The sequence below is a fragment of the Symsagittifera roscoffensis genome, chromosome 4, assembly GCF_963678635.1.
Source record: "Symsagittifera roscoffensis chromosome 4, txSymRosc1.1, whole genome shotgun sequence".
NCBI classification, from domain to species: domain Eukaryota; kingdom Metazoa; phylum Xenacoelomorpha; order Acoela; family Convolutidae; genus Symsagittifera; species Symsagittifera roscoffensis.
Window position 1 is genome coordinate 8,042,367 of NC_087065.1, and position 25,802 is coordinate 8,068,168.

The 25,802-nt window shown below is 35.1% G+C and overlaps 5 protein-coding genes across 8 annotated transcripts in view; 1 reads left to right on the top strand and 4 right to left on the bottom strand.

Moving 5' to 3' along the window:
- Nucleotides 1–2,884, bottom strand: part of LOC134843665 (innexin unc-9-like) — an 82,636-nt gene extending 79,752 nt beyond the window's left edge. Inside the window, exon 1 of one of the 2 annotated variants that reach the window (XM_063859869.1) lies at nucleotides 2,774–2,884. The gene's annotated coding sequence lies outside the window, so the exon portion shown is untranslated. Of the gene's footprint in view, nucleotides 1–177; nucleotides 449–2,773 lie in introns of those variants that run through there. The other variant, XM_063859870.1, reaches the window with a different exon arrangement.
- LOC134844719 (stress-70 protein, mitochondrial-like) overlaps nucleotides 1–25,802 on the top strand; it is a 531,301-nt gene that overhangs the window by 331,763 nt on the left and 173,736 nt on the right.
- LOC134843663 (zinc finger FYVE domain-containing protein 9-like) overlaps nucleotides 1–25,802 on the bottom strand; it is a 412,805-nt gene that overhangs the window by 216,515 nt on the left and 170,488 nt on the right. The window lies entirely within an intron of this gene.
- On the bottom strand, nucleotides 8,237–16,552 carry LOC134844517 (SUN domain-containing protein 2-like). 2 transcript variants are annotated; one of them, XM_063861228.1, is made up of 6 exons: nucleotides 15,927–16,552; nucleotides 14,163–15,368; nucleotides 13,784–13,923; nucleotides 11,414–11,692; nucleotides 10,749–10,967; nucleotides 8,237–8,565 (listed from the first exon to the last, which is right to left on the bottom strand). In XM_063861228.1, the coding sequence occupies exons 1-6, from the start codon at nucleotides 16,504–16,506 to the stop codon at nucleotides 8,494–8,496; spliced, it is 2,496 nt and encodes an 831-aa protein (XP_063717298.1). In that variant the 5' UTR covers nucleotides 16,507–16,552; the 3' UTR covers nucleotides 8,237–8,493. The 2 variants fall into 2 exon arrangements, with proteins under 2 accessions (XP_063717298.1, XP_063717299.1); XM_063861229.1 differs by lacking the exon at nucleotides 10,749–10,967.
- The window catches only part of LOC134843686 (solute carrier family 45 member 4-like), a 62,013-nt gene continuing 52,880 nt past the window's right edge, over nucleotides 16,670–25,802 (bottom strand). For both annotated transcript variants that reach the window (XM_063859908.1, XM_063859909.1), the window contains exons 4-7: nucleotides 18,325–18,508; nucleotides 17,996–18,257; nucleotides 17,725–17,878; nucleotides 16,670–17,159 (exon numbers count right to left, since the gene is read on the bottom strand). In XM_063859908.1, coding sequence (XP_063715978.1) covers nucleotides 16,762–17,159; nucleotides 17,725–17,878; nucleotides 17,996–18,257; nucleotides 18,325–18,508 — 998 coding nt within the window. In that variant the 3' untranslated portion in view covers nucleotides 16,670–16,761. The remainder of the gene's footprint in view (nucleotides 17,160–17,724; nucleotides 17,879–17,995; nucleotides 18,258–18,324; nucleotides 18,509–25,802) is intronic.

Sequence of the window (25,802 nt, forward strand, 5' to 3'; positions counted from 1 at the left end):
TTTTTCTAAAATTGAAATGTTTACAGTAAAAACACAATTATATCATCAATAGGAGATGTTTCGACGTTTAATTGAGTCCTATGCCAATCATTGCAACTTTCTACACAAATAGATTTTAACTAATATTAATTTTTGCCACATAACTTTTTAATTATTGATAAATTTAAAATTACTCACGTTTTTTACTGGTAAAGCTGAACTGATAATTGCTTTGTTTTCAGTCGTCACAAAAAGATTTCCCACCACTTGACTTCGTCTTTGAAATTTTCAGCCAAAAGTAATGAAGTTTTCTATCTTTTACAGAAGAAAAGAAGAATTATACTATTGAAAATACGTAACGGAAATGTTCATTAATACATAAAGGAACAATTATATAGTTTCCGTTGTCCGACCGAAGAAGTCTTCATTTAAAAGCAGTCCTGTTTGTATCTTAAACAGAGACGCCTGAAATTTCAAGTAAAGCAATTGCTTTTTGTTCACACAGACTCAAATGGTACACTTGAAATGCTGCCAATTAATATTCAATGACTTTTCCAGCTAAAAAACACAGTGCGTTGTTTGTTTTTCAGTTGGTCAAAAATTGATGGTCGATGAAAATTAGGAAATTTAGAACACTGAATTCCAGCTGAACTAAAAATATGCTTAGCAAATTTCGGAACTTATTGCATTTTTTATATTCTTTTTGGTATACAATACCCCTCAAAAAATCAGATGATCAATCAGACATCTTGAATAACTTGAAGCTTTTATTTTAAGGAACCGTAACTTGAAGCTTTAATTCAAAATCTAAAGACAATTCAGGTACATTCACAGTCAGGTTGTAATTTTCTTTACGATTTGCGATTCAAAACCTTACTTGCAAATCAAGCATTTTCTCTCAAAATAAATGAACTTTGTTGGCTCTAAATAATCCCGTAGCAAAATTTCCGCTCAAAAAAGTGCAATTTTTTTTGAAAACTATATATACTATCGATCATAACGCTCATTTTTTTGTTTTTCTAAAAAAATTATTGAATTAGTACGGAACTGAGATATAGTACATCATAAACTGTTTATAGGGAAAATTTTGAAATTTAAGGGAAAACTTTGAAATTTGAGTTTCAAAAAGTCAAAAAACAAGACGTAGAAACATATTCAGTTCATCGACCGTCTTAGTTTTGCCTCTTCTGGCTTCAAATTGGTCCAGAAAGACTTTTCTCGATAACCAGAAACCTTAAATTTTCCAGCAGGCAAAAATTCGAATAGTTCACGAAACTTTTGCACAAAAAAAAAGATTCTTGTCCTAATACATCAAAAGGAGGCGGTGAAAAATTTGCAGTTTGTTCATAGCTACCCAAAATCAGCTTGTTTTGTATGTTAAATTAGATCAAGAACTTGCAGAGAAGAAAACTCGTTTGTCTCAAAAATATTCGAAGTTAGACAGAAAACGAAAATTTGTAAATAATCAGAGGGCTCTAGGAGAAAAAATATTTACGGGGAGAAATTGATTGCAACAACCTTGCTTATCGAAAGGTAAAAAAAAGTTTTTGTAAAAAAACCATTCATTAGGTACTACAGATTGCTTAAACGATCCGAAGCTTTCTTGAAATTTTTCTTAAGAATCACACCTTTTAAGCAACTTGAAATACGAAGTGAAAATTTTTCCGTCCACTGAAGACTCAATGGAAAACTTTACGGTGGCATCTTAAGCTGGCGGGTTTCAATTTTTCAACCCTCATTACTTTTCAACAAAACATGGCATGTTTAGCGCAGGTTGAGAAAAGTATCGCACTAGATTTGAGCTGGGGCCATTAAAGTTTTCTAGTGGGTAAAAAAATATACAAATATAAAAAATAAAAATAAGTAAAAAAAATATAAAATAAAAATTTTTTGAAAAAAATAAACCACTGTCAGCACAAAAATGTCTTCAAAAATCGGAACAAAATTTTTATCATTTCAACATTTTTGCTAATTGTTGAGATGATAAGAAATAACGAGCCGTCCTAACTATATCATGATAGCAGGAAAATTTATCAAAATTTAGGTTGGAGCAAGTCTAATTGATTTATGGACATGTTTCAAAATGCTTGTTGCTAAAATTTTGGACCGATCCTGTCTGCTTTTCAGACAGTTTATTCACCTAATCTACCTTTTTTCAAGTATCAAAATCGCAAACAGTCTCAAAAAATTCTAATCTTTGCACTTAAATTTTTAAAAAAGAGCTACCTTTAAAAACAATAAACATTCTGTGGAATAAAAAACGAAAAAATGAATATCTATGTAATTGTCTTGTTTTTACTCTTCAAAAAGTTACTACATAAGTAATAAATGATAGCATTAACAGGTACCGCAAAAGTTCACAAGAAAAGACAATTCGCAAAAAAAGACAACTCGCAAAATTTAAGGAAAGCGACAACTCGCAAGTTTTTGAAGCTCGGTTTTTTATTCTCGGTTTAAGGTCGCCGGTAGATGCGCTACGCGCGCGTCGCCGCTTCGCGGCAATAACCGGCTCTAAATTTCGTATAAAGTCCTACCCTCTGTTGGCAAGCTCGCAACACTGGCGCGACTGCGGCGGTGAGTATATTGCAAGTTGTCTTTTAATGCGAGTTGTCTTTTCTTGCAAGTTGTCGCATCACGCATGAACATGGCCAATTTAAATATCATAGACTTCAGTCTACCAAAAGCTGTAAAGTTGCAAATGCGCAACTGCCTAGAACAAATTTTATTGAAAATTATTAAATGTGAATTGCTGGCATCTTTCAAAGATGTGACGATATAGTTTAAAAAGTCTTACCAGTCTCAGTTCGAATGTTCGCTGATAGAATTTTTGATATTAAGTTAGACAATACTTCAGAGAATTCAGACATACTACATCAAATATGCCTGTGAATTTTCTGCAACTCGAGAATTAGATTTATTACGGTAGGTTAAAACTTTAATTGGATTTTGGCTGTTTCTTTTCTTCTGGTGTTTCAACCCCGGTCAGTTGGCCTCTAAGGAAAATGTCTTTGTTATTTGGTTAGTCGCATCAATGCAACGTAGTTGTCCAAAACAGGAAAGTTAACATCAATACAGAAATGCAAAGACGGAATCGCCAATGTTTTAGTTCCAATAAGAGCCTTTTCAACACTTGAACTTGTATATCTAATATAAAATCATCACCAGCAAATTTAATTTCACATTTCAAATAGAGTAGGGATCTAACCACTTATGAGTTGTCATGAAAATGAAGGCATTTAGCAAAATATAAATCATGAAAATTAAATTTGATAAATCGGCAAAATTCTTCAGCGACCCGAGTTTTTTTAAAACCAACTAATAAAATTAATTGCTATTTTTGCTCATTTTTCGTTACTTCTGATACTTCTGGCGCACTCATAATGATACACTCTAGGAGCGGATCTAGAATTTTCTCGAGGGGGGGGGGCGGTAAAAAGACGCTGTTTTGGCTTCTGAAAATTTTTTGAAAAACAGGTCAAAAAAGCCGTTTTTGGGCTTTTTTTAGAAATTTTTGACGAAAAAATGCGTTTTTTTTTTGGCGCGCGCTTCCCCTCAAAATGAGTATATATTGTCGCCGAAGGCGCCTTTAGAAAAATTTTAGGGCCGATCTGCCAAAAATGGATTTCTTAAAAAGTACCAAGGGGGTCGGCAGGGGATCGAATCCCTGAAGGGGGAGGGCGTCCGCCCCCCCCCCTCAAATCAGCCCCTGGATATTGGTTATACTGTTGAGTTTTGCATGTAAAATAATGAACTAAAAATTAAAACTGTAACTTGATGTTTCTGCTATTTCTAGTTTTTTTTGTATGGGAGGTCTAACTGAAAAAATAATTTTACAAAAAAAAAATATTATTTTTTGTTGATAATTTGATTCACATTCATAGTACAAAAACTGATTCAGATGTCATATAGTCGAACCAAAAACTTATGCCTTGATAGGAGTATATTGTGTGCTCAATTTTGAAAATAGAGAGCACTTGTGTAAATTGGGAACTGGTGAAAATTGTTCAGACAAGACTTTATGTGGTCACTTTGACCACACTATAAACCAATTATGCTGATTTCAAGTTTGTACTGAATTGAAAGGATCATTTTTCTTACCAGGAACAAGGGGCATTCTCAACTATCAAAAAACTCAACTCTTGAAGTTGAAGCTTACATTTTATTATAACAGGTAATAAATTATAAGATGAAAAAATTTAATTAAAACAACCTGTTAGGCTGTCAGTCTTTTTCAAAATACACTTAAAAGACAAAGGACAATTTCAAGTTTTTTTTGCAACTACTTGCAATTTTTCTATAAAAAAACACGCCGGATCAGATTGCGTCAGAGTACGCCTTTGTTCTTTTATTTTTGTACTTAGAAAAACGTGGGTACAAAAACTAATTCCTTAAGGTGAAATCATGGTCTCCGTATTTGAGATGGCACAAAAAAAGGAACTTTAATTTATAGAGTGAAACCAGCCTGCCAATAAAACCGGTGCCAGCACAAATAATCCAATAACTTTAACCGAAACTTGATTTAGTGAACTTTGTTTTTTTTTACTAAATGTTGAAACTAAAATCGAGGTTCGAGTCATTATTTGTTCTTAGACTCAACTCCATATTAACTTGATATAATATTTTTTTTGAGTTTTCTGTGCCTGTAAGCTCCAATTTAAAAACGGTACTTTAAAGTTGCTTTCCGAGTACTCAAGAGAGCCAGCAAGTTTATTTCTCGTCCGTGTATTGATTTGTTTTTAGACAGACCTCTTATAACAACAACACAAACCGTTGCAATTGCAGTCAAAAACGTATTTTGTTGTTTCAATTTTCTTAAGTGAAAAAGAAAAAATATAAGTGAGAGAATAAGTTATGTACATCAATCATCAACAATAATAAACACTCTATTTAAATTCCATACATAAAAATTATCAAAAAATATTTCTCTGTATTTCAGCTATTTAAAATGCCTCGCAAGTTATCAACTGAGCTGCAACTTTTGGCAGAATAAAAAATAAGATGGATAAATTACGGTTCGCATGGAACAAAACTGGTTGATGAAACAGAAAAAATTAGATTTATACCTCTAATCAAAAATTCGACAATAATTTTTCAGAAAAATTTGATGTTGAACAAAATTATATTGAAATTAAGTCGGGCTTCAGACAAATTTTGATGTTTGAATAGAAATTTTTGATATGCTTAAGCTTAATGAGCAGTTGAACAACTGATAACTTGGACCTGATAACCAGTCGAAGTATTTCTGTCTATACACCAAGTTCGTTGAAGTCCCATTTGTGACAACGATCATTTGTACCAAAATAAGAAGTCAGTCGCACTTGGACCAAAATGAATAAACGGTCCTGATAAAGATAACGCGAATTATTAGATTTTTACGCGAGTTATTAAATTAAATTTGTATGGTCAGATTACATAAGGATTATCTAAGAATTACATAACCTTCTAGGAGAAAAGTTCGTTAAAGATGAAATATGATGAAAAATTACGGAAAAAAGAGGAAAGTTACGTAAAAATTACACAATTTCAGGCAAACTTACGCTATAAATGTCCGCAAAAGTTGAATTTTGGTAGTTTGAACAGCATATATTTAGTTTAAACTGTTAATCTTTAATCTCCCGCCGAATAAAAGCACAATAATCATAAAAAATAAAATGTATGTGAAAAGTTTGCATATCAACTATTCATATCAGCTAAAATAAGATGGAAAATGAAATACATCGAATAAGTTCGCAGAAGGGGAAAGTTTTTATTTCGAGAATTATCGTTATTTAATCCACTCATAAAATTCCGAAACTGATTGTTTACGATGTTTTTTGTTTCCTACCCATGCCTGAAAAAAATTGTGAGAATGTTATGGCATATCTACCTGAAGACCAAATTGCATCTCTTTCTGTTGAACTATTGGGTGAGCCAAAGGTACTTGAAAAAATTGCTCAATACCCTAAGATGCAAAAATTTCTCAGATGCGTCCACAAAACAAGGATACAAACGTTCTCTTCTAAAATGTGAAACAAACAAAACAGACCGGCACGACTCCGAACAACCAACTTTTGCGAGGGGTGGAATAGTATCTGGAATAGAAAAAGTCAACGTAATTCCCCAATTTGCCGCTGGCTTTATGGCTTTTGAAGCAACAGAAGAAAATTGTGGAGAATCAATTGGAGCTTAAAAGAATAGGAAAGCCCGCTCCAAAACAGACCAGGAAATGGAGAATGTTTAATGAACGTGTCCAACTTGTGACAATTTTTTTGACACTTCCAACCGCGAAATCAAAAATTTTTGGTATAAAATGGCCAATTTATGTGGAAGTATGCGAAACTAATCCTAAAACTTCAAAACTAATCGATACTTTAGTTTGGGACAGATTTTTTAATTTAAAATAATCAACACTGTACGAGAACTTTACCAACATCAAGCAATCTGTGTCGATTAGGCTTTCAAAAAATTGACAAAAAAAAAACAATTACAGAACAAAACCACCACTTTGTTCGATCACTGAAAATGGTGAGGAGCTTTGTTCGGACAGGTTTAAGTTTGTTTTTATTCTGTTTTCCACGCAAAATCAAGTACCACAAATAAAATTCAGAAGGGGTCAAGTGATATATCAGTTTAAAGCCCTTGCGGCAGTGATTCGAACTCTTTAAAACTCTCTTAAGATAGAAAACTCCTTTTATATGTTTTGATTGTTGGTCTAATTTCGAGCGAATGAAGCAAGCGCGCACTCCAATAATACGGAAATAAAAGTTCAAGCTCAAATTTATTCCAGGAAAATTAATTTTGAAACCCTCTTTTAGCACCCTCTTGACAACCATCTTAGGCAAACCAAAAAAAATCTGCAAACAATTTTAAAAAAATTAAATAAATCAAATTATATATTTTTTGATTATTTTTTTGATAAAAACTGTTGTCAAATGTGTCTTAAATTAATAATGTATCTCGCTGCTAGGCTTTCGTTTGAATCCACTCATACCAGAACGAACAAAATCATCACAATTAGTAAAAAATATATATATTATTTTTTTTGTGGTCGGAACTTTGTGCTACTCACAGAGCAACCTGCCTAATCTTGTTTTCACTTAAAACTTTTATTTGAGATTTTTAATTTAAACAGTAGTCATTTCTAAAAATTGAGTTTTTTAAGGCAGAAACGGAAATAAAATTTGACGACACTTGAAAGTGTTCAGTATAAAACTAGGCAATCAAGATCGACAAACTCATTTTAGCCATTGCATATGCAATAAAACCATTGGACATACAGGAAATTAATTAACGAAGTTTTTTCAGGTACTTTGACTGTCTAAAGATGAGATGCCCAACTTGAAGTCAGACAATCAGAGTCAGTAAAATCCAGTGAATATTAAGTGAAAACAAGATTAAGCAGGTTGCTGTGTGAGTAGCACAAAGTTTCGACCAAGAGCAAAAACATTACTTTTTTTAATAACTGTGATGAGTTGATGGGTTGTTCGTTCTGGTATGAGTGGATTCAAACAAAAGCCTAGCAGCGAGATACATTCGACATTAAAATTCAATACACATTTGACAGCAGTTTTTATCAAAAAAAGTAATCAAAAAATAAAATATATAATTTGATTTATTTTTTTAAAGTTGTTTGCAGGTTTTGTTTTGGTTTGTTTAAGATAGTTGTCAAGAGGGTGCTTAAAGAAGGTTTAAAAACTGATTTTACTGACTCTGATTTCAAGTTGGGCATCGCATCTTTAGACAGTCAAGTGTCTGAAAACAATTCGTTAATTAATTTCCTGTATATGCAATGGCTTTATTGCATATGCAGTGATTCAGTGAAAACCATCGGATATCATTATCTTAATTTGCCGCAAAAATGTTTATTTATATCCACCACACACTCATCATGAAAAAAGAACTTTTGAAGAATAACAATAACAGAGCGTTATGAAGAGCGTTAAACTCACCAGAAATTCTTCTTGACGAAAATTTGCTGCTTGGATATATTTCGTCACTGCCATTTCAACCTTTACAAAATCAGAAAATTGGCTGTAAATATTTGATTACAGCACTTAAGAGGTGATTCACTTTTTAAATGTACCCGATTATGTGTTTCCTTCCTGTAAGTTATAAAGGTATTACAACGGCAAACATTTTGAGCATGCCGAGTAAAATGGTAAATTTTGAGCATTCTGGTAAAACTGATGAAGCCAAAAAAACTTGCGACGTTAAAAAAATTCGACGCACTGATATCCTTTCATCAAGTTCTCGAGGCTTATAAAAAAGAATGCAGAGAAATTCAATTGCTCAAAGACAACTATTTACAATTTTACAAACTTATTCACAAGTCTTGGAAATATAATAGTTAGTTAGTACAAAGAAAATTTGAACTACTTGATTTGTTAGTTAAACTACTGAACACAAAACAACATTATCAACAAATGCAGACAATCTTAAGGCAAGAATAGAATCAATTTAGTCATTTTTGATAAATTTGGTATTTTTCGGAATAATCCAAAGTTTCCGTTCTGCTCTGACGAGAAAAAGGATGACTCATTGAGTGACGTCATTTGCTCTGAGTGATGACCGACTTGTGGCTTTGCTCATGTTGAGATCCGTTGATGTCTGAAAAAAACATAGAATTGAAGTTTCAGAAAAGACCACTCAATAAATGATACCGCATCTGCTGTTTTAGTTAGCAGTTACAAAATATTTGAACTGAGAAGTTTGGGTCAGGAGTGTAAAAAATAAATTATAAACAGCCAAAAAACAGTTCAAAAAGAGTCAATGAACGCAAGTAAACAAAAAATACTGAATTAACGAACTTCCGAAGTAACGAACTTCAAAACATAGCCAATTGGAGCAGAGTCAACGAACGCGAGTAAACAGAAACAAAATACTGACTTGTAGTTTTGGAAAAATCTCAAATTTTGATTTTCCGAGAAAATAAGATGAAAAAAAAAGATTTTCCTTGAAGATCTTTGAAAATCTAGAAAAATTCAAGATTGACTTTTTTGATAAAATTCAACTAATTTGAGAAAACTGGATCAGAATGTAAAAATTTTATTTCCCTGGGAAATTTAGCAGAGATGCGACGCTGCGCTTTGCAAAAACTATCGAGAAAACGACAAAAGCAGCTGTGAAATGTGAAAAAAGCAATGTAAAGAAAAGTTAGAAATAAGCCTTGAAAATTAGAACTTTTGCTGAGGAGGTTTCTATCTTACAACCTGGAGATTTAGAGTCTCCTGTCCTTGCATCTGCGCCACGGGTCCTTTACAATTAACCAGCACTAGCCACAGATAAATCAACTAGATATGCTAATAAATTGCCAACGTAATGCAGCAAAAATTGCACCAAATACAAACAGACTCAATTTTGCCTGTAAAAATTTGGAATAAAACAAACTGAGGCATCCACGCTAACTTTGCATGAAATAAATTGGAAATCAAAAAACCAAATTATGAAAAACTATGCATTTTCACAAATTGCGAGATATATTGAGTTAGAAAATTTCTGAAATCAAGTTTTAATTATTGTACTGTTGTTTGAAACAAATAGCTTCTTTCGGTGCATTTGTCTAATTAAAAATGCATCAACTTTGCTAACTTATTACTTATTAAAGTCCAAGCACACGCTATCAAAAAGCCGTAAAGATGCTGCCAAAAATAGGACCAATATTTGCGACTTCGGTTTAAAAAATACTATTATTAAAATACGCTCGCTAAACCTCGCAAGTGTATTAATTAAGTTCCACTCTCAAAATTGAAGTCAATCACTTTTTTCGTGGCCTTTACACTTTCGCTAGTCGATATTGGAGTTTGCCTTCCTTCTTACAACGGAAATGAACTGAACTTAGAAATCAGACTTCACTAAAGAAAAAGTATTTTTGAGCCAGAACAAATTTCAGCGCAAAAAAAATCATAGCGACTGATATAAAAGTCTGACCAACGTTAATTGACTCTTACAAACATATGGGCTTATAGCACTATGGATTTCAAGAACAATATAATTGAGACCTTTTTTTGATAAAACTATACCCATTTTAAGAAAACTGGATATATAGGTAAATCTTTTATTCCGCTAAGAAATCTGAAAACAACTTTCCAAACTAGAAGTCGACAACATTTTTCGTGACATTTACACTTTTACTGTTTATTAAGGGAAAACTTTTTATTTCAACAAAGGAAATGAACTGAACTTGAAAAGAAATCAAAAGTCAAATCCCAAAAAAAATTAAATGGAACAAATTTCACCACAAATGAAAAAAAATCACCACAGCTTTTAATAAATTCTTCATTACGTTCATCGACCCTTAACAATTTGATAAGACGCTATAATTTTCATTTTTTCCGGGATTTCAAGTAAACTCTTGAGAAGTTTTTCATTACATTACTTATTCAAGCAACCATAAAACAGACCTCAATTTGCCGATCTCGTGATCAGTTTTAAATTAAAATCAGAACATCTAAAAATGAGAATGACAGAGGAAATTTAGCCATTTTTTGTCGACATCGCGTAAACTTCGTCGAATCCGAGGAGATTCAGGTGACAGGGCTTTCATATGCTATTTGACTCAAATCCACAGGAAGTTTCTTTTCAAGCCATCAAACAAATACGAAATAAATAAACCACCATCGAAACCACAATTCCTGACCGCTTTATAACGAGTGGCCGGAACCAAAACGTTAGTCGGTTCAAAAGTTGTAAAGTAATAATTTTTCGACAAACAAGCACTTTTAATTGTTATTTTGGCAGCAGAAATTTCCTTCTCTTTCATCTTCATATTTCTACCTCAATTTTTAAAATACCTTTTTACTGTGACTATTTTCATTTTTTTGGTAGAAACTCCTTTCAGAAACTTCGCAGTAGTCTACATTCGAATCTGTCTGGCGGCCTCTTGACTCCGAATAACTTGAGCCATTTCTCTGCTGGAGAGATTGACTTCGGCTAAGCTGATCTGCAGCCAGATGGAACGTCTGTAGGTTGTGTTGACACGTAGCACATACTCCACATTGACTGCAGGAGTCCTGTTAGCAATAGAAAGCAGACAGAATAGTATCCAAACAGACTCGGTTACTAATATATGTTAATGCCAATATCAGCAAACAGAGGGTTTAGTATTCAGAAAAGAAATGTCAGTTTTTCCTTTAACTATTCAATAACTAAACTAGGACTCTTTTTAATTTATTGGTAGAAATTCATTGACTAGTCGCAATTAATAGAACACTAACCACAACTAATTGAATATTTTAGTCAAGCATCTCATCAAGTATGTCGAGTTAACTATGATATGTTATGAAAAAAACTCATCCAAGTAATTTTCAAACAATTTGGGTTAACATGTTAACTTTTACTAGTAAGAAATGTACCTAAATTCTAAATATATCTATTTTCTATGTCTGAACTGCCAACTTCTCAGCTAACTCAGTTACTTCAAATCCAATCGATCAATTGCAATATCATCACAACTTACTTCTCCATCGGCCAAATCCGCAGGCGTTGAGTCATCATGTGTGTCGATCAGATCCAACAGAGACTTATGCAGATCCAACACACAGTTCATCAACCTCAGATACTTCTCACTTCCCCCCGGGAGCGGCGAATGGGACCCACTTTCCATACCTCCCCCTCCCCCTCCCCCTTCTGAGGAAGAGTTCGAGTTGTTCCTCAATTGTTTCTTCCCAATGCGAATGAGTCTGTAGCTCTCGTTCACTGCACGCAGTGCCTGGTCCAACATTTTGTCCATCTTCTCCTAAAAATGAAAAAAAAATCAAATTGAAATGAATTTGACCTGGTTTTTGTAAGCTAACCAAATCAATCTAAATCGAAATGTTTTTGCTCAAAATATACCCAGGTAGAATATTTATGGCTTTGAGTGGATACCATACTTCCAGAAACCAAAAATTATCAAAAGCAAGGTTTCAGTCAATTGCCTTTCAAATTTCAATCAGGTCAACTTCAATCTATAATGTTTGTGGAATAATAATGATTAAAAGACTAGAACCTCCGAACTTCACCCAAAGAATTTCAATTCAAGACTCACGGTATTCCATTACTTTTGCTCTTTCGAGGGCGGGGAAATTAATACTGTTCCAAAAATACGTATATGCCGTATGTTAAATAGAGAACATTTATATACACAGAGGCGAAGATGAGCTGCGCACCACTTGCGATACAAAAATGAATGCCAGTGATTACAATTAAAAAAAAAGAAAAACAAAAATTGAAAAAACCTTAAAAAAATCGTTTTTGTCAATAAAAATTGCAACAAAAACAAAAAGTATCCGGAACAAAATTACGTGCACCATTAGAAACTTTACAAGCTTTCAGAATGTAGAAAGAAGCCAAAATTTCAAAAAGTCCTTTCTGCGGAACGGAGCCAACAAAAATAAGCAGACCATAATCAAAACTAGCCGAAAATTTTCAGTTTGCACAAAAAAACAGGTCTCGACTGGAATCGAACTCCCAGTCTTTGTCCTCAAAAAAGCCGGATTACGGGAGCTAAGCCGACAAAATTGAAGATACGGACGATACAAAACACAGGTAGAGTTCGGATTCGAAATACAAGCCTTTGCCGTCTCAAGCAGTTGTGCTACATCTACGACAAATGTGCCGCATGGTTGATTGAATTTGAAATTATAATTACCAAGCGGTAACAAAATTGAAAAAACCTGAGAAATCATACCAAAAAAAATAAAAACCCCAGACTAAAAAAAAACAAGACCCACAGTAAGTTCAATTAACGCAAGTAAAAAAAATACTGACCTAGCTTTCGATTTTTTAAGAAAAACTGATACCCTTAAAGCTCTTTGAATTTCTAGGACAATTTATGGACCAATAAATGAAGTTTTTATTTGGCTGGGAAATCTGAAAATTAACTTTCACTTTCGAAACTAGAAATCGATCATGTTTTTCGTGACTCTTCGATAAAGGAGTTTGCCTTCCTTTTAACAAAAACAATGAAATGAACTTAAATCAAAATTCAAAGCGCAAAAAAATTAAATTTAGGCCTGAACAGACTAAGACTTTTCCTGAAAACAATAAAAAACGAAATAAAAACATCGCGACCTGTATAAGAGTCTGAACTACGTGCATCGACTCTTGAAAAATTTCAAGTCCCTCTTCCCCGAAGAACACACACACGCACACAAACTTTTCGCAATGAGAGGCCAATCAAGTCTATATAAAATAAGCCGAACTTAAAAAGTTTTTTAAATGAAAATTTACAGAGGCAAAGCTGCGCTTCGCAACCACCAGCGAGAACACAAAAATCAGCTCTAGAGCACAAAAAAGCAATAAGAAAAAGTAAAATTAAGTCTCCAGTTAGTAAAAATTCGGCTAAGTAACGGACTCGAACCTACGACCTGCTGCGACCAGGAAATTATGAGTCGCAAGCACTAACCACTCAGCCACAGACGCTTAGTCCATCACAAATACCAGCCACAAATAAGGCCGAGCACAGATGCTATGAAATTTCCAATGCTACTACAGATCGTGATTATAGCAAAAAGGCACACAAGTGAAAACTTTTAATGAAGACTTTTAGGGTTCACTTTAAGGTTCTTACTAAAACACTAGCTGCTCGCTAGCGTAAACAAATCGATTTGGTAAAATTACAATCAACATAAAAGCAAATTTCGATTAAGCCATATACTAAAAATGCTAACATGCTCAAAATATGTCTGTTGCAACAGAAAGGCCCAGTAGATGAATGAGTGCAGGAGATGGATACGAGTTGTGAACAAAGATATTTAAGGGAAAAAAGTCTAGTACCCGATTGCAATACCTTGCTTATCTTAAGGGTAATAAAGAACTAAATTGCTTTGCTTTTCTATAATCTTACTGCATTATCTGCAACACTGCTGGATGAAGCGAGCACTCCAGATCTGGGTAGCGGACTCGTGGATTGGTTTGTCTTCATTCTGGCGGCCTCACTCATACCATATCCACTTGAAGATGTAGAGAATTCAGTTTGATCATGACCTAAATACGATTTAGATATAATACCGCACAATTTGACAGATGCAATCTAGGGCTTCAGTTTTCTTCACAGTTAAAACCTAACTTTAAAAACTATCCTCTCAAGATTTTGAGTAAGTAATGATCAATACAATTGGCATGGTTTTATAAGGAAGCTAATCGAGAGCCAAATCGGAGAAAAGTCATCTAACTTCTATCCATTAATTATCTATTATGCTAATATTCAAGTCTTTTCGACTTACCTTTCGACGATTGGCTAAAACTGCACCCATTAATTTGCGCTTTTGCTGTCGAACTCGATTTCTCATCACAGAAAGACACTTCATGTTTTCCATTTCTCACTTTCCCCGAACTCCTACTCACATCAACACTACTTGGTTTCGGAGACCAACTCAATCCCGTAGACTCAAAAACCGGAACTGTCCTGTACAGAGAATCTCCCATTGACTTCGAAGGCGACTCATACACATTACTAGTTTCGCAGTTGAAACCATAATTTTTCGAAGTATACTCAGAATTATAATCATTTCGTACCCCGTTTTCAACAGACTCAACTTTGTCTTTTTCAGCGTGAGCTGAAAAGTTTTCTTCCTCGTAATTGTCGTCAATTTCATAGTAGGCTCCTCTAGTTAAGGGCGGAATCGGAGATTTTGAAACAGAAAAAACGCTGTACGTAGATGCTTGCGATAAAGCTGACTTTGGTCGGTCGAAATACGACTTATCTGAATGTAAATTTCCGCTGTCCATTTCTTTAGAAGACTTGTTTTGCCTGAACTGAGTCATGGAGCTATCGCCATTTCCATTGTCGCGGTAACTTCTGTTCTCTGAACGATTATCTGAATAACTTTTAGATTTTTCTATGCTTTCAGTTTCATAAACTCTCAACAGCGAACTTTCTTCCGTCTTTGAGAAGTTGAGTTCACTTCGAGATTTAGATCCATTTGTACTGCCATTAAGGGCTTCTGAATTAGACCCAGAAAATGGTTTTCTTTTTTTCACATTTTGGTGTTCACTATCGAAGCCACTAATAGCAGTAGACAACGTACTCGGCAAAGCATACGAAGGCAGTCTGATCTCGACAGGAGAAATTTCAGGCGGAGGATGGTATCCAAAGGTATCCAACATACTCTGTGACAGAAGACTCTTGTCACTTACAGAATAGAGACTAACCTCCGTTTCCTTCTTTCCATTTTGTCTCGATGAAAACTTCAAATCCTCGTACACAAAACTTGCTTTTGACTTCTGCTCAGTTTTGGTCGATAATTTCGAGTCATTTAAGTTTAAGCTAGCCAGGTCTAATTTTAAGTTTTCTGAGGTATCGTCCAGCTTCTCAGAATTGTGACTGACTTGTGTGTTCGCTTCGCTAGTTGAAGTTTTCGGCTTGTTCAAGGGTGTGCTTGTTAAGTCGGAAGGTGTTGTGGTTACCACAGTCGAATATCCCGATTCATCTAAGCGAACAGAAACAACTAACGATCCGAACAGCAAAATAACTACTTATATAACAATGCACCTGTTTATTGCATATGTTCTAGAACACAGTCATTCAATTGCTTATACACCGGCGAGTGAATTAGCTGAAAGGCGCTTGTTTTTTATAGCCCTCGGTCCTGCTCAATGCAGAAACAACCGTGGGGGAGGGGAGGGGATGTCATTCATTTTGCCGTAACCTTGAGGACACTGAGACCCGTCCAACCGTGACCGAGGTGGGACTCGAACGCACGACCCTCGTGTTGAGACCTGTGCCTTACCACACTCGGTCACCCTCGTATAAAAAAGGCGTTTGTTGCTACAGTGATGAAAAACGTTCGAGTAGCATGCTGAAAAAAAAACACATCTTTCGTGGAAAACCGGGAAAATGTATTTCTTTTTACTGAATATCTACAATTACATTTCATAATCGTGCATTGGGGCTGGTAAAAAAATAGGTTGTTGGACGAAACGAGAAAAAAGATTCGGGGAAAAATAGGTCTTCTTAATTATAAGTCAAAAAGGAAAAAAATACTTACATTGCATGGAATTGCACCTTGGTGTGAAATTGATATTGTACTTCGAAGCCACTGAGAACAGGTCACGACTTCCTTCGCCGGCGGATCCATTTTCACCTTTCGGAGTCTCTACCTTTCGCTCATTCGGAAGTTTGAGATCATTTGTTTTACCTTCATCCTCTCGATGACTTCGATCTGATGACTTAAAACTCTTTTCACATTCCACTTTGTGATTCGATTTATTGTCACGTTTACTGATAACTTCTCGATTGCTCCCATTTGTCGTTCTTGTGTTTTCAAAGACCTTTGAGCTAGTATCGTCATCGGAGTCTCGCGCTGAGCTATAGTCATCAATGAGCGACAGTTTAATGCCACAACAAAGCCTTTCATAACTAAGACTTCCATTAACTGCGAACTTTTCAACCGATTCTATAACTCGACTGGTGTCTAAATGATTGGCTGTTTGTGAGTCATTGCTTCCGTTCCAGTTCTCTTTCAACTTCGATAGTCGGATCGATCCACTTTCTTTGGGGTCGAGCTTCTTGAACAGCGCCTGAAGAGCCTCCGCTAGTTCCGGCTTCAAAGTAGACGCTATCGACATTTTATAGCATAGCTATCGATTATTACATGTTTACCTAGAAAGGTTTTCAACTGAAAAAAGCGGCATAAAAGTGAACAGAAGCATTTAGGTTCAAATTAAAGATATTTGACCAAACCCAGAATTATTTTTAACAACATTTTAAAAACTTTTAATTGACATCGAAACATTGATAGATTTACACACACATATAAGCAAAATTGGTTATACAAATCTATTAGATTAGAATTTGATTGACTCCGTAGAAAACAGATCAGTCTACAAATCAGCATAGTCAATTCTGAGAGAGACTGCGGCAGCTAGGAGACAATATATAGATCCAAGTATCATGCAAGTGCCTTGGTAGTTGCCGAAAATTTGCTGGATGGGTCCCTTGCTGAGCGAGATGGTGAACTGAGCCGCAAACACCATGCTCTGCGCCACTGCTATGTCCGTCCCCAAACCTCTCTCTAGCCCATATGCGTTTTCATCTTTCGCCTGGAACCTGTTGTCGTGGTAACGAGCTATCAGGAGAAAGGGAGTGACAAAGACGCAGGTGAGCATGAGTCCTGCACATGCCGCGAGAAGAAATGCGACTACTTTGCAGGGTACAAGCAGAATCAGCAGGAAAGAAACCGAGAAGAATAGACAGATGCAGCAGACTATGATGCGGCAACCTGCAACACAACTTCACTGCAACGTTCATTGACTCAATCAATTTAAGGTACCGTTTGAACATAGAGACGAAGCGGAGCTTCGCACTACTTGCTATGTTAACTGATATAAAAAAATTTGTTTAAATGTTCTACTACTACAAACGATGGCCCGTTAAAAAAAATTAATATTCAATTTCCAAAAACTAAGGCTCCTGGCCGGACCCTAACACGAGACGTTTGTTCAACCAAGCATGTGCTTCATCTCTACGCTAAACTAGCAAAATTAGTAGCAGACTAGTGATATGTTGAATAAATTGAACTAATGAGTTCTGTGAACAAAGTTTGTAACGGGAAAGTCTGGCAACCGGTTGCATTACCCTTGTGCTAATCGCAAGGGTAATCATTGTTAAGTGAAACAAAACTTAACGATCAATCATCTGCTGTTGAATTATTATATATTTTTTCAGTTTCATATATATTTTCAACTAATCTAATATCTAGGATTTAAAAAGTCTAAACCTCGCTAATTGCGGTATTGAATCTGTAAACAAAATATCTCGGTATTAGCGGTGTTTCTAATGCTAACCGATCTTGTTCAAGAGCTGATTGAGGAAGATTGAAAAGATGGAGAACAGAACTGTCATGGCAGTCAGTCCTCGAGCTCCAAACAAAACTCCGTTATTGTAATTCTTGAATGAGTCGGCCGCAACACTTGCATAAGGATCGCCCTTATATACCACCTAAACAGTCAGAAAGTCTTTAAAGAAACTTTTTTTAACGATCAAGTTAGAGGCACATCGACTTCTTTTATGATCGTTTGTATTCTTTGGATACAAGAAAACGATAGAACACAGTACCTGTCCAACGAAGTCCGTGAAGAACAGTGAGAAACAAAGAACAGACAGCCATGACAGCATCATATGCAAACAGAGCCATCGCAATCTTCGCGGCATATACACTATTGACATCAGATAGTGATGTAAGGATGCCGGATCTCCACCGCCTTCAGCATTATCAGCTGGAGGCTTCTCTTCTACTTGATTTATGGTGATAACAACCATGATTGCAAAAAGTGTAGCAGCTATAAAAAACACAGCTTGCTCTTGACCTCCAAGTATCCTAAAATCAAAATTGAAAAATGAAAAATGCGTCAATGATAATTTAAAGTAAATCATGTCCCACTAACTTTGCGAATGCAGTATCGCGGAAGTTTATGGAGCCCAAAAGATAGCCAATGGATCCACCCACACCACAGCAAATACCCATGACCGAGAAAGCTTTTTGATGTTGTTCAGGTGGAACAGAATCAATAAGATATGCTCTTGCAGGAGATTGACAGGCATCGCATCCAAAGTCAATGAGAGACAACCCTAAAAAACAATATTTTAATCACAGAGTAGAAGCGGAATTTCACCCTACTTGCGTAAAAACACAAATATAGCAATCCACGCTAGCCGACAGGAAAAGAGACAAAGCAGGTAAATAAAAACAAAAAAGTCGCAAAAAACTAGATCTAACAGAACTTTAATACGTGTCTCGACTTGTCTTGAACGATGTTCAATTTACGGCAAATATGCCAAGTAGGACCATTGTCAGGGTAACCTAAGCCGAAAAAATTTTAGCAGAAACCTTTGAGCCCAAAAAATAATTTCTTGAAAAAAACGAGCTACGAACACTTTGAAAATCGAAGAGAATCCCCATAATTAGGGGCCCAAACACGCAAAAAAAAACTTTTCAAGACGAGGCAAAGACGACGAGGGCAAAGCCAATATAGCAGAAGGCGAAACTTTTAAGCCGAATATGGCAAAAAATGGGGAAGAGTACCCAGAGAGCCGCATTCCCGGATAACCGAAAAACTAAAAGATTCTTGTTAAACCAATTAGAAGCGAAACAAAGTTGACTAAAATCAAATTTGTCACAAAATTTGTACCATTTCAATTCGAACGATTAATCTATCTTGTTTTTTTCGGAACTTAGCTAACCAAAAATCAAAAGGACTCAAAAAATTTGCTATGCGTAATAGCTTTGATTTCATGGATTTAAAAAAACGATCAAAGTGCGACTACTTTGATAACGCTACCCAGTAAATGAACATTTAAGAGCAAAATTAAATAAATATCTTGAGATGGACGCGGAGAGCAGACACCTAATAAGTCTTTAAGACCTCATTTTTTTGCTAATTATTTTTCAAAATATTTACCGTCGCAAAATGTTTTCAAAAATAAGATCTCTATAGCGTTTCGGGATAGCTTCAAACGAGCCGATCCAGAAAAAAGCTCGATACACTTTTCAACTTTTTAAAGCAATCCCTTCCCCATCATATATTTCTTCCATTCTGAGGGTCTATAAACTACTTGGGATAGGGGGAGGGCAGGGTCTATAAAGGGAAAAAGCCTTTTTTATTTCAAAGGACGCAACATATTAAATTTATAGCGATTAATTTTTGGTGTGGATCGAATTGAATTTTTTTGGCTATCGAAAACAGAAAAAAATAAGCTATCCGGAAACGCTTTTATTTTTCGGCTATTCGAAACTACGATTTCTTCGGCTATCCGAGAACGAATTTATTTTTCGGCTATACGGGTATTCGGATCTGTGACAGTGACATGCACACTGAAAGGAGATTCTGGGCTGGGTACTGGTTTAGAAATATGATACCACAATTTTTGGTGAGTCGCATTCAAAATTCTCGTTTTTCAATTTTTAAAAGCTAAATTAAAGTTTCAAAAATTAGCATGTTTATCAAAAATACTACACTATTACTTCATCGTTTCCCCCAGTCAAAAAACTACTCGAACTTCATAAATTCGGGAGCAGTTAACTAGAACTTTCAGGAAAGTAAAGTCAGATGGCTGTGGAATCAAGAGATCCCGATTGGGAAAATAACACCAGCACAGAATAAACCGGTATGAAAAAAAAACAAAAAGATTGACTTTATGAGGCTAGAGATCTATCAGATACTTGAGCTAGGCTGCGTTTACGTTCTCTTGGCACTACAAACAAAAATTTATGAAATAAATTTCATCAGTATTTGTGGCAATTAAACGCGTAATGCGAGGGGGATTCTCTGCTTGACAAAACTACACGCCCTGTGTTCATCTGTACTTATGCTCAATTTGCTTAAAAGCTTGATATAAAAACAGTCAGATTTAGGGCCAACCGAACCTCAAATTTCAAAGGCAATTGATTAAAAAAGATATCCATCATTATTGAAATCTGTAGATTTGTCTATTTGGCGAACCTCCGTTCCCCAACCATTCTCTTTTCTGCTAGAGAATTGGAAGTCAACTGTCGCTACAATCCACTGGACGCATTTATTTTTTTTCACATTCTTCAGGCTATGCGAAGTTCATTAAAAATTCAATTTTCATAACCATATATTTTAGGTAATGGCATTCAACCATTGCAACTCAAAAAACATTTTGGTAAACATAGAACGTTTTACATATCAGTAGGTTCTTGTTTCAAAAAAATTTTGAGAAGTTTCGTTATCAAAAAAGAGCTTCGTCAAATTTTATGCACTTCGTACTTCGAACAAAACCTAAATTTTGATGCGTAATTGATTGTTCTTTTCTCGTTCTCCAAACCAAATATTGTGTATTAGGTAGCCCTAGCCCGTAATAAAAAAGCAGTTATTTGCGAGGATTTTTCTCAGAAAAAAGCGATTTTAAAAGCAATTTTGCAACTATGTGCGTTGTCAGGAATTAACAATACTGTATTCCAGATTACCGTGGAACAACAATTTAACATGATGTCTACATTAATTCAGATAAATTTTAATTCGAAACTTTCTTTTAAATTTTAAGCCAATTTCAGTTAATGTTTAAAATTTTGCATTATATAAAATGTTCATTCAACATCTAAATTTTTTTCCAACATTCTTAATTACTTGGGTGGAAGTTTCTCAATCATCATTTCGGTTGTCAATTGTACGTTCTTGAATAAAAAAGTAAAATCTTTTAGGACTACGTTTTCAGTGTCAACAAACTGCTTCTAAAACAATTGCGCGTTTAAAACCGGCACTTCTTTCCTAGTATGTATTGCTTCTAATGATAACAGTTTAGTTTGATTGGCAACAGGCCTCCGACTATTTTCATAAGAGGTTTCAATTCTTCTTCAAAATTAAAATGTCACAAGATATGTGGTTCTTCGTGTTTTATTTTGTGACGATTGCTGCTCAAAATTTTTATGCTTTTTTCAAAACTAGTCTGGGAGAACTTGACCTTCGGGGGAGGGGTTTGGGCAAAAAATAAAAAATACCATTGAATTTTTTTTGGTACAAAACAGCCCATAATTTATGCTTGTTTAAAAACGCTTTCTTTTGATTTTCTGACAAAAAAAAACAAAAAAAATTTCAGGAAAACCGCCCAAAAACTATCGAAATGTTTTGCCACAAGGGAAAACGCGGTCGTTAGGCACTCTGTTGAATTACTCGTCTGTGATTAGTCAATTTCAGGAGATGAATGATTGGATCCAAAAGACTCAAAACGAAATTGTAACGCTATATTCGAGAAAAGAAAAAATAATAATATTGACGTATGAGTTTCAACTTTTTACATTGACATCAAGAATAACGCGGTTAAACAAAGAGTGTTGATTTTGACTTAAACCACTTTACAAAAGATTAGAACTTTTTTTATCTTTAAACATCAAGACCTACCATGATTAAAGGTTATGGGCAATTGAAGCTTCCACGCACCAAAATCTTGATGGATTCCGAACAAAAAGAACTACTCTTTTTCAATGAAAAACACGAAAGTAATCATGTATGGTGTGAACAATTTCTAGCCTATAATGCAGCTAAAATTGTGAATGTAGAATCTGAAAGAGTTAGCGAAGTGAACAGAGATGCTGATGAGAGGATGTTGTATAAGAAACCTTTATGCACGTCATTGATGCTACTTTGCAGATGATCATCGCTCAGATTAACAGGAATGGATTTGAAATATGGAAATACTCGCGGAAAAATTTTATGGCAGATTCGAATAAGCTAAATCAAAGTGCTTTGGCAAGAGTTTTCGAAACTCAAGAAGAACGGTGAGTCGATGATAGAATTTCTTAACAAAGTGACAACATTGTGTTCAAACTACAATATGCAAAGGAAAAGATCAGCGACCAGCTGAAAATAGCCATAGTTTTTAGAACATTTCCACGAGAATACGACTGATTCATAGCTGCAATACAGTTCCAGCAGATATCGTACCTACAACTGAAGGAGCGACTGGTTGAACGATCACACGAGGAGCTCAAACAAACAAGATACGAGTTCTACGTCAATTGCGGCTCCAGCTATTTATAGATCCGGCCGAGGACGATACAATGGAGGAACTGGACAGATAAATTGTACGAAGTGCGGACGTAACAATAATCACACTGCTGACTGGTGCTATGCAAGCATGGAAACCAGCAAAATTCGAGCAACCAGCAACGCGGTTTCTCTGGGTTTGCACTTACTGCACTTCAAATAGGTCGATGGATATTGTGATAGACTCTGGATGCGCGATCAATATCACTCCAGACAAATCAATGTTCAAGACGCTTTCTAAAATTGAAGGGGACGATAGTATGTTGTTTATTACTAATGGGGACGGGACGCACCATCGAGTACATGTTGTTAGAGAAATTTGACCGCTTCTATCATCGTAAAAAAGCTAAGTACTTATAACCTCTAGCGCGCTTTGTATGTGCCGAGCTTCAATTTCTGTTTTATATTTCTGTTTGATATCTGTTTCACTGCTCACTGAGATAGTTAAGCAAGGGAATGCAGCAATTTTAACGAAAATTCGCATATACAGAAAGCTTATTTGATTAAAAGGGATGATTTTTTCTGGTTTAAACATAGTGCAAAAGAATTGAATACGTCGGCATTGTCTATTTCTACGTTGCATGCAAAGTTTTCACATTTAAATTGTGAAACTTTGAAGAAAAGTGCAAATGAAGCACTAATAAAAGGCATGGTTTTTTCCGGTTCATTGGCAACCGATAAATGTACTACATGTTCAAAATGTAAAATATCTACGTCTGACATTTCTGAAAACCCTCAAAAAAGGGCAACGCAAAAATTTGAATTAGTTCAGAGTGACCTTTGCGGACCTTTTCCGGAATCTTTGCATGGAAACAAATATGCAATATCTTTTTTTGATGATTTTTCAAGATATGCAACGGTAAATTGAATGACTTCTAAAGCCGATTCGTTAGCAAAACTACAACTTTTTAATAATACGTGGTCCCACGGATTTACACTCAGGTCATATAATGGTGGGGAGTATAATTCACGCAAATTTGCAATAATGTCGCAAGAACAATCGTATTGCACAGCATTTTACAAATCCTTATTCTCCTCATCGAATTGATATAGCCGAATGCTATTTGCGAACGGTTTTTGTCAATGCACGGGCTCTTTTACTATCGTCAAAACTACCAGAATTTTTAAGGGTAAGGGTAGTTGATACTGTTCTATACCCAAAAAATTGCGTACTAAAATTTGCTATTAATTTTGGAATGCAAGCCAGTGTTCATCATTTAAAAATTTTTGGTTGCTCAAGTAAATCAAAAATTGAAACCAATCAGCGCAAATAATTTTTCTGGTTAGGACGGTTGAAGTGCTTCATATATTTTGTATGTCTTTCTGAAGGAAAATTTTATCGCTCACCTAAATTGACGTTTCTAGAAGAGCAATTCCCAGGTATCGATAACGGATCAAGGTCTGCTAATGTTTTGCATTTTCCGGGCAATAACCCAGTGTGGGCTGTCACAGATTCAGCGGGATCAATAATGCACAAATAGGAGCAACTGATGCAAATGAGTTATTGCCTACTCTTGATCAGCCGTTATCACCAGGGGAGCTGTACAACTATTGATACTTCTCAAAGAATATCTTCAGCATCTAGTCCTCATAATGTGCAAATGGAGATTCAAGATACTCCAATCTAATTAGATACAAGTGAGTGTATCACAACTCACGATGAATTTGATTTATCTGATGCTAATGAGTCTTCGCATCACACTCCAACTGCAGACAATCTGCAAAACACTACTTTCCCCACTCCTGACAGTTCGGTACATTTTTACCATAACATTCCTCATCATCTAAATCAAGACAAAAATCTGAAAGTGATGAAATAAATTCTACTGCTTTGGGACTTGACATTCCTACAACAAATAGGACTGGTTGGATCAATCGAAGCTTGGTAATAAGATTACAATTTTTCTACTGATGAAAACTGTAATTTTGCAATGGCTGTTAGGTTCAATGGCAATGTTCCATTCAATTATGAGGAAGCAATTTTGTCAGCTTGTGTTGAAAAAAAAGATGCTGCCATGCAAAAGAATTCAATAGTCTTGTATAAAATAAAACATGCGTTTTGTGACTTTATCTTCTGGAAAACCATTAACAAAATGCAAATGGGTTTTTGATGTGAAGCGTAAAAGCCATGGTTTAATTGAACGATATAAATCACTCTTCAAGATCGATAACCAAACATATTGACATAGAAGGACACTTTGTTCAGGAAACAAATTCGCTCTGGTAAGGTGACGTTAAAATATCTTCGTACTACAATTATGGTTGCGGATATTCTGACAAACGGACTTCCACGTTTTTACCAGTTTTTATTGCTAACTTATCAAGCACATTGAAAACGTTGGATCTTGTGAGAGTCGCTACGATTTATTTTCACATAGTTATTTTGTTTCATGTTCTCGAACAACATTCACATCTTACCCAATTTAAAAGCCCTGCAAGTTTATAGCTTGATTAATCTCTGCTGGTAAGTTTTTGCTTTTTCTTTTTTTTGGAGGCGCGGCGAAAAATTAGGAGCAAAAATTGACAAATATCAAGAAGATTGAATAAATTTATAAAAAATTTAAGATTTTAAGAGATGAGGCAAAAGTTACTAAAAATAGAAGAAAAATCTCTGAAAAATTGCAAACAAGGCATAGTCTCAATCCGAGCTCCCAAGGTACTGCAGTTCACCCCTAGATTTCCCAGGCCAGATCATTTTTCCCATAAACTAAAAACTTACTTGACATAGACCTGTCTCTAAAATAGTTTCAAGGGAGCTCGACAAACAGATCATCAAATATGTAAATAATAAGCTTGTCAGAACATTTACGCTAACTCCTAACAATACTTCAAACTCTTAATTAGAAAAATGGTCCGGCCGGGAACTTATACTTCAAGTCCTGAAAATAATGCGGATGAAAACGATTTATTTTTAAAAATAATTTTTTTTTGTTGTGCGTTTTTGCTCTAAACGAATACAAACATAGCTAAAATTAACTGCTGACAGTTTCTTTTTCTGTTCAATCTTTAACTATCGTTGTTATTAAAAGTGTTTATTTTTCTGACTCATACATGGCAATTTTTAGACAATCAGACAAAACTTAAGATCATGCTCCTAAGAGAGGTTTTTGATGGCATCATAATTCTCAGAGAGTATTAGTAATTGAAATGATACCCAATCAAAGTTGGTAATTTTACATCCTTGAAACACGAACTTCCAATGACGGATAATTTAAACACAAAACATCTAAAAAAAATTATGCTTTTATAACTAATGCAATGGTTTATTGATTGTTTCACTTCGACAACCTAATCAATAAACGGTCTAGAAGAGCCTAACAGTCAAAACTAATGAAGCATTTGAACTGCGCTTTCAAAAT